Source organism: Mus caroli, chromosome 11, assembly GCF_900094665.2.
Source record: "Mus caroli chromosome 11, CAROLI_EIJ_v1.1, whole genome shotgun sequence".
NCBI lineage: Eukaryota > Metazoa > Chordata > Mammalia > Rodentia > Muridae > Mus > Mus caroli.
The window spans coordinates 93054520-93062561 of NC_034580.1; the positions used below are offsets into that span (position 1 = coordinate 93054520).

Below are 8042 nucleotides of genomic sequence, written 5' to 3' on the forward strand. Positions count from 1 at the left end.
CCAGCAACCACATGGTGGCTCACAACCATCCGTAACGAGATCTGGCGCCCTCTTCTGGAGTGTCTGAAGACAGCTACAGTGTACTTACATATAATAAATTAAAAAAAAAAAAAAAAAATCCCAGCACTTGGGAGGCAGAGGCAGTCGGATTTCTGAGTTTGAGGCCAGCCTAGTCTACAAAGTGAGTTCCAGGACAGCCAGGGCTATACAGAGAAACCCTGTCTTGAAAAAACAAAAAGAAAGAAAGAAAAGAAACTGTCAATCATGACTACTGAGAAAATATGAAAATATGGGCATAAATTTTCTTAACACAAGATTTAAAAAAACAATCACTTAGATGACAAGCTTTCAGCTGCCAAACCCCTCGGTTTCTGTTACTCTCCTCTACTGCCACCGATGGAGTCAGCTGCAACATGGACCATTTTGTTGGTAGAGCCCAGAATCTGGCTCGTATAACCTGATTTCTCTGAGACAGCGACAGCGGGTTTCCACAGGAGTGTCCTACTCCTGTTCTAGCTACTCAAGCAGAGGCTGCAGTCACACTCACGTAAGCCTGGAACCCAATTTAATTCATCATCAATAATGGCAGATCCGATTTTGAAATCTCTCAAGCGTCTACTGATCCAAAACATCAAATATAAAAGTGAAAATGAAATGAATTATAAGCCTACAAATCTCTCCAGGCCCCTGAGACATGTTCAGAGCCTGCTGAAACTGAGCACAGCGGCAGCTCATGCTTACAATCCCAGCACACCAATGGCAGGAGGGCTGATGAGCCTTTGAAGGTGGCCAGGAATACACAGCTCAATTCCAAGGCAGCCTCAGAGTGTAAGATCCCATTTCAGAACCCTGCTAAATTAGAATAGCCATCTATGAGTTGGGCGATGGCTGCTCAGGCCTTTAATCTCAGCACTCAGTAGACAAGACAGGTGGATCTCTGAGTTCAAGGTCAGCCTGATCTAGTGAGCGAGTGCCCGTGCAGCCAGGGCTACATAGGAAAAAAGCCCTGTCTCAGAAAAACAAAAAACAAATAAAAAAAAGAAAAGAAAGAAAATTCATCTATGTAAAAAGACAATTTTTTTTTTTTAAAGATTTATGGGGCTGGTGAGATGGCTCAGTGGGTAAGAGCACCCGACTGCTCTTCCGAAGGTCCAGAGTTCAAATCCCAGCAACCACATGGTGGCTCACAACCATCCGCAACGAGATCTGGCGCCCTCTTCTGGAGTGTCTGAAGACAGCTACAGTGTACTTACATATAATAAATATTTAAAAAAAAAATTCAATATTCCGTGTAGTATGATATCAACTGCTAAGAAAGTTACCTAATGTCATTAGCCAATCTAAAATGTAGAATGTTTTTAATTTCTACAAGGATACCACCTAATGCTACTATTCCAACAGACAGCATCAAGGATCTAGTTGCTTTAACTACTGTGAATTCTTTTACACTTCAAAAGGGACAACTAAAAAAGTCCAATTATCCCTTAATCAACTTGTTAGATTTGCTATTACTCAATCTTTGTGTTGCCACCTAGCCTGAAAAGACTCTCTGGGAGGAAAAAAAAAATTGTTTTGTGCTTTTCTTTTTTAAAGATCAGAAAGGTGGCTCAGTGGGTAAAGGCATTTGCAGCCAAGACTTCTGACTTAAGCTCAATCCCAGGGCCAACATGATGGAAACACAGAACCTACTCCGGAAAACTGTCCAGTGACCTCTGTGGACATGCATGCCTCGGCACTCAGGTATGCACACCCACACAGACCTATGCACTCACAGTAGGACACACAAAATAAAGGAGGGGAATGCCTTGTTCCTTCTTTCTAAAGTCTGTTCTATCAAAAAGATCCAGTTACTTCCTTGGATCAGATTCACAAATCAGCCAGACATGATGGTGTGTGTCAAGAATCTAAGCTGCTCTGGAGGTTGAGGCATGCATGAGACAGTGAGTTCAAGGACACTAAGTCCCGCTGCTAGGTAACATACAACCTTGTGCTTCCGCAATGGCAGAAACCAATCTTCCACATATCATCATCTCCTTTGGTTTGGTTTGTTTTGTTTTTCAAAACAGATTTTTCTGTGTAGGTAGCTCTGGCTGTGCTGGAACTCACTCTATAGTCCAGGCTAGCCTCGAACTCAGAAATCCACCTGCCTCTGCCTCCCAAGCACTGGGATTAAAGATGTGCCCTCCAACTTGTTTCCAGCTCTTCAGAGAAGTAAGAAGAGGTAAAAGTGATTACTATGGAAACCAAGCAGCCTGAGTTTGAACCGGAGATCCCATATGAAAGGGTAAGAGACAGAGCTGTCCTCTGACCATACATGCCATAGCTCCCACGCACCCCCACCCACTCACACACAAACACAATTTTAGAGGGGTGGGGGGGAACATGTTGCTGCTTGTTGTTCTAACATGTCTATAAACCTCAATAAGCTGTAAGCAAATCTGTACTGCTTTTTCCTCAATGTCTTCACTCAGTGCGCACACCTTCCAGATTTATGAACTCGGGCCAGCTTCCTTAAAGTTATTAGTCTTTTCTCATAATCCAAACTCATCCCAAGTGTAGGCCCTTTTTCCAAAGGTCACAAGGCACTCTGCTGTGGACAGTGATGATGCCAGCATCTAAGGCTGGCAAAGCCAATGTTCCAAAGCTAAAAACATACTTTTAAGTTCTATACTTTTACACAGATTTTCAAACTCGAGTATCATACCTTCTTGGCTTTCAAATCACTCAAATACTAGTCTACGTTTCTCTCATTTCATTGCAACACACACCCTCATCTTTTTGGTTGAGGCCTACTGACTGGCTTCCTCCACCACTCCTGTTCCCCAGCCCCTAGCTGGGGTAGGAAAAGAAACGGAACCAATTCTGTTTCCACCACTCCTGTCACAGATAGCTATCAAACAGCTCCCAATTTTCATTTCCGATCTCGCGTAACACATCATACCCATGGTTATTTATCGTAACCGTTTGAGACCTCTGTGAGCCATCTATATGGATGGTCTCCGAAATCAAACAATACTGCCAGATAATGCTTCGGGGAGGAGGGAGGAGCGTATGATTCACCAAAAAAACTGCAAAGAAGAGTAATGGAATATTTTCACCAGTGTCAGGCTAAGACTGAGAGCTTTCTTTCAGAAGAGGGGACTGCTAAGCAACCGCCACTGAAGCAATAAATCCACCAGCTTCACAGGTTGCGAGAGCAAGGCGGATAGGAGAAGAGAGGAGCTAGGGTCCTCCGCGGCTTCTCTGGAGGTTAGGGGAGAACAAAGTCACTGCTGCACTGTCATTTGAGGGGAAGGGGGAGGGGGCGGATCATCCTGGAAACCCGGCCCCTGGGCAGGATCAGGCCGGGAGAACTCGGTGAGGCTGCCTGGGATTAACATTCTCGTTCCACTCCCCCCTGCCCCCAACCTTCTAGACTCGCCCCTCCTGGTTCTCAAGTGCCTGATGACCGCCCCTTCCAACCTATCCCGGGCGGAGTGAAGGGACGACCAGGAAAGAACGCAGTCCGCAGGGCTGCCACCGAGCAGGCAGTCCTAGCCCCTTCTAGTTCCCCAGCCCCCACCCAGCCTCTCCCGGAGCTCGGGGCCCGGAAGGCGGTGACCAGGGGCGCTGCACACAGGTGTGCTGGCCCCCCGAGGGGCGCACCGCCCGCAGACTCCCGCAGCGCGGTCCCCGCCCGCCCGGCCGCCTCGAGGGGCGCGCCGCACCCGCCTCCCGCTCGGTCCCGCGGCCCACGCGCCCAGCCCGCCCCGGCCTCCAGCCCAGCCCGCGGGCGCGGCCTAACTGCTCGCCCGCCCGCCCGCTGCTCGCCCCCCGGCGCCCGAGGGTCGCAGTACCTGGGCGGCGGCCTCCAGCTTGCCCTCGAAGGTGAAGTCCAGCAAATCGGGCTTGAGGCAGAGGCTGTAGTTGATGGGCGACACCTCGGCGGGCAGCCGCTCGAAGGGCCGCTTCTCCGGCATCGCGGCGAGGCCCAGGCTGTGGAGGCGGCGGCGGCGGCGAGAGGAGCGGCTGAGGAGGAGAAGGAGGGGAGGAGGCGGAGGGCCGAGGAGGAGCAGGCGGCGAGCGAGGGAGGGGACGGCGGCTGCCAGCCACATTCACCGGGCGCGGGCGCCCGCCTGCCGAGAGCCGCCGGGGAGGCTGGGGCGGGGGACAGACCCAGCGGGTGCTTGGGCCGGGCGGGCGGGCGGCGGTGCGGGCGGGCTGCCTACGGGGAAGGGGGCGGAGGGGAGGGCAGGGAAGGAGGGCGGGGAGGGAGGCGGCGGCGGCTGCGTGCGCGACCCCGCGGGGCGAGCGCGCCCCCGCCGAGGGCGCGCGCCGAGGGCGGGGCGGGGTGGCGAGGGCGCGGTCGGCGAACGGGGAAGGCGCGAGGAGGCTCTTGGCGCTGCACCTGTCGTCGGCCGGTGGCAGGAAAGAGCCAGGAAGGGCATGGAGAAGCTCTGTGGAAAATGGAAGCCTACGCAGCGGTCAAGTCAGCGCGGGGGGGGGGGGGGGGGGGGGGGGTAGGGGACGCGTGGAAAGAGCCATTCCACCTCAGCGGTGTGAGCCCGACCTGAGGCTTTTTTTTTTCTAGGAAATAGCCAGTTGAAGGGATGATCTGAAAACAGTTTTCCCCGAGAAACATTTAGTTATCCAAGGTCGCTCCAACCAGTGAAATCTAGACCTTTTAGGAGAGTGGTTTCAAAGATTAGAAAGACCGGATCCCACGATTGCATGTTTAAAACAAGATGCTTCATTGCTGGGCACGGAGGCTGAGGCAGGAGGATCATCATGGGCCAGCCTGGACTACAGAGTGAGTTCCAGAATGGTCTGGGCACACAGTAAGATTTTAATTAAGAAAACACAGATGATAATAATGATCAACTGTCTGTTTCCGGATTTTTTACCCTTCCTGTGGTGCTAGTAAAGCTTCCACACAGGCTGGGCAAGTGCCATGCCACTGAGCCACACCCCCAAGCCCCTTGTTTTTGTTTCTGCTTTTTTAACTGAAAAGACCCTTTACCAGTTGTGACTTCTGTAAAAGTATCCTAACTGTGGCTCCCTCCATTCTGTAGGTATCTCTAAGACCTATGTTTAAATCAAGGCAAAAATATTCCTAAAAGCATATTTCTTTTATAGAAACTTGTAAGGTAGAGTCAAAACTAAACAAGCACTGTCCTACAGACATGACACTGTGAGCCACTAGGTAGAATTAAAACAACAGAAATTATTACATCTCCTCTCCCTAGCACAACATATTCAGATTATAATTTCATCATGTAATGCATTTTAAAGATGCTAATGAGGTGCCTGGCAGTGGTGGTACAGGCTTCTGGAGGCAGAGGCAGGCAGATCTCTCTGAGTTTGAGGCCAGCCTTCTCTACAGAGTGAGTTCTAGGACAGCCAGGGCAACACATGGCTAATGCCTATTGAATTGGGCAGCACAGTTGTGGATCCTCAACCTGCCCTGCTTTCCTCCAAAAATCCTACGTGCTTTTTAGAAACACAGATGCAATCCTTGAAGAGACGGGCCTTTAATATGTCTGGGATGCTTGCTAACACTTTACACATTCATTTTATCTCTCAGATGCTCTGTGAGGTGGACCCCCAACCTGTTTTATATATGCAAAAACAGGCACATAGAAAGATCATGACTTGCTCTAGACCTGTATACAACTAATAATTGGTGGAGCTGGAATTGGGACCTCCTTGAGAACATTATAAACAACTTCCTTCTTCATAATTCTGCCAGTTTGGTTTATTCTAATCCAACTGTGTATGATCTCCTCAAAATGTTTGCATTGTTTAAAAAAAAAAAAACAAAAGGCTTCCTTGTGTCAAAGCAAAATTGATTTATAACCATCTAAGGCTGCCTATGAGCTGTTTACCCTTTAACATCAATTCTGCAGTCTAACTCACTTACTGTCTAGCCCTTACAGATTGCTAATTTGCTCAGGAATGAGTGTTTCAGTGGCCTGCTCATCCGCTTTTGTGAAATGTGCGCCCCTCCCTTCCTCACCTTGCCAGGAAGAGTTCCATTGTGGAACTCCACCCTGCTCTAGCCCTTTCCCATTAGCTCCAGAACTCTGCCGATTCATGTGTACTTGATCTTATGTTTTGCAATTGAATATTAGGGCCTTTGTTTTATTTGTAGATCTTTGTAGGATGAACTAGCAAGAGCTGACTTGCTTTTTTTTTATTTTGTTTTTAATGTTTTTTGGTTTTTGTTTTTTTTTCTTGGACAGGGTTTCACTCTATAGCTATGCTGGCCTCAAAATCACTATATAGAGCAGCCTGGCACGGAGCCTTCAGCAGTTTTCCTGCCTCAGCCTTACAGGCAGGAGCAGCCCCACCACCAGTTGGTTTGTTTCCCTATTTTATTTTCCTTTTCTCCTCCTCTTCTTTTCTATCTTTCTTTCTTTTTCAAAGACAGGGCCTCACTATATAGCCCTGGCTAGCATGAAATTAACTATGAAAACTGGTTGGCACTTAACTCTCAAAGATCTGCCCATCTGTGCTTCCCAAGTGCTAGAATTAGAGTCCTAAACCACCGTGCCCTGTTGTTTCTTCTCTTTAAGGCAGGGTCTCACACTGAGGCCCCAGCCTTTGGGGTGCCAGGGTTGCAGACGTGAGCCACCACTTGATTCATTTACTTTTCTTTTTTTTTTTAAATATTTATTTATTTATTATATGTAAGTACACTGTAGCTTCTTCAGACACACCAGAAGAGGGAGTCAGATCTCATTACAGATGGTTGTGAGCCACCATGTGGTTTCTGGGATTTGAACTCTGGACCTTCAGAAGAGCAGTCGGGTGCTCTTACCCACTGAGCCATCTCACCAGCCCTCATTTACTTTTCAGAGAGCTCACTCTCTACTCCTTTTATTGCTTTCAGTACTAGGCCCTGAGCAAAGTGCATCTTGGTTGCTATTGAGCCAACTAACAATAGGCTAAGAGAGAAAGTCTTCTTCAGTCTGTGCTGTCTTTCCTGTTCAAAAAAATCTGTCCCACAGAGAAACTGTGAACCTACAACTATAGACTATCTTTTATTAAATCACAGGATTAAAAATGGCGATGCATACGCCGGGCGTGGTGGCGCACGCCTTTAATCCCAGCACTCAGGAGGCAGAGGCAGGCGGATTTCTGAGTTTGAGGCCAGCCTGGTCAGGAGTGAGTTCCAGGACAGCCACGGCTATACAGAGAAACCCTGACTCGAAAAACCAAAAAAAAATTTAAAAATTTAAAAAGGCCTCTTCTTTCTAGTCTATAAGCATCAATAAAAACTTGGGGGCAAGGTGGAGAACTAGAGATGGCTCAGTGGTTAAGAGCACTGTCTGCTCTTCCAGAGGACCTAGATCAGTTCCCAGCAACCACATGGCAGTTTACAACTGTTAATTCCTCCTGTTCTAGGGGATCTGACACCCTCAAACGGACAAACGTGCAGTCAAAACACCAATGTACATAAAATAAATTAAAAAAAAAAAAAAAAAAAACTAAAAGGGGTTCGAGGCTAGCCTGGTCTACAGAGAGTGAATTCCAGGACAGTCAGAGCTATACAGAGAAACCCTGTCTTAAAGAAAAAAAAGGGGGGGCAAGATAGCTCAGTGGCTAAAGGCATTTGCCTCCAAACCTCACAATCTAAACTCTGTCCCCAGAAGCCACACAGTGGGGGAAAAAACAGATTCCTAGGAGTTGTTTTCCCTCTCCATTTACCTGTGTCACAAACACAAAACCTACAGAAGCAGTGGATGGGGTAGGGGTATGTAGAAAAGAAAATGTAAAAAACAAAGTTAAAATGGCCATGTGTGGGAAGCTCAATTTATAATCCAACTACTTAGAGGGTTGGGACTGGAGGGCCAGGAGTCTGAAGCCAGCCTGGACTACTTAGTTAGCCTGAGTTATCTTCCAAAACAAAAACAAGCAAACAACTGTTGTCTGCATCTGCCAGGTGGGACCTGTGCAATTGTAACAACAGCACTTGGAAAGTGAAACAGTAGTAGCTGAAGTTAGTTCACCATCATCCTCTGCTACATAGAGAGTTGGAGAGCAGCCTGGGCTACTTGAAA

At 48.2% G+C, this 8042-nt stretch overlaps 1 protein-coding gene and 1 long non-coding RNA gene across 2 annotated transcripts in view; one reads left to right on the top strand and one right to left on the bottom strand.

The window, feature by feature from the left end:
• Npepps (aminopeptidase puromycin sensitive) overlaps window positions 1-4208 on the bottom strand; it is a 79098-nt gene extending 74890 nt beyond the window's left edge. The window contains exon 1 of the mRNA XM_021176671.2: window positions 3837-4208. Within this exon, the coding sequence (XP_021032330.1) occupies window positions 3837-4094 (258 nt within the window). The 5' untranslated portion in view covers window positions 4095-4208. The remainder of the gene's footprint in view (window positions 1-3836) is intronic.
• Window positions 3764-6336, top strand: LOC110304962. Its single transcript, XR_002379121.1, has 3 exons — window positions 3764-3867; window positions 4571-4789; window positions 6222-6336. It is a non-coding gene; the product is annotated as an uncharacterized LOC110304962 (long non-coding RNA).
• The last annotated feature ends 1706 nt before the right edge of the window (window positions 6337-8042 follow it).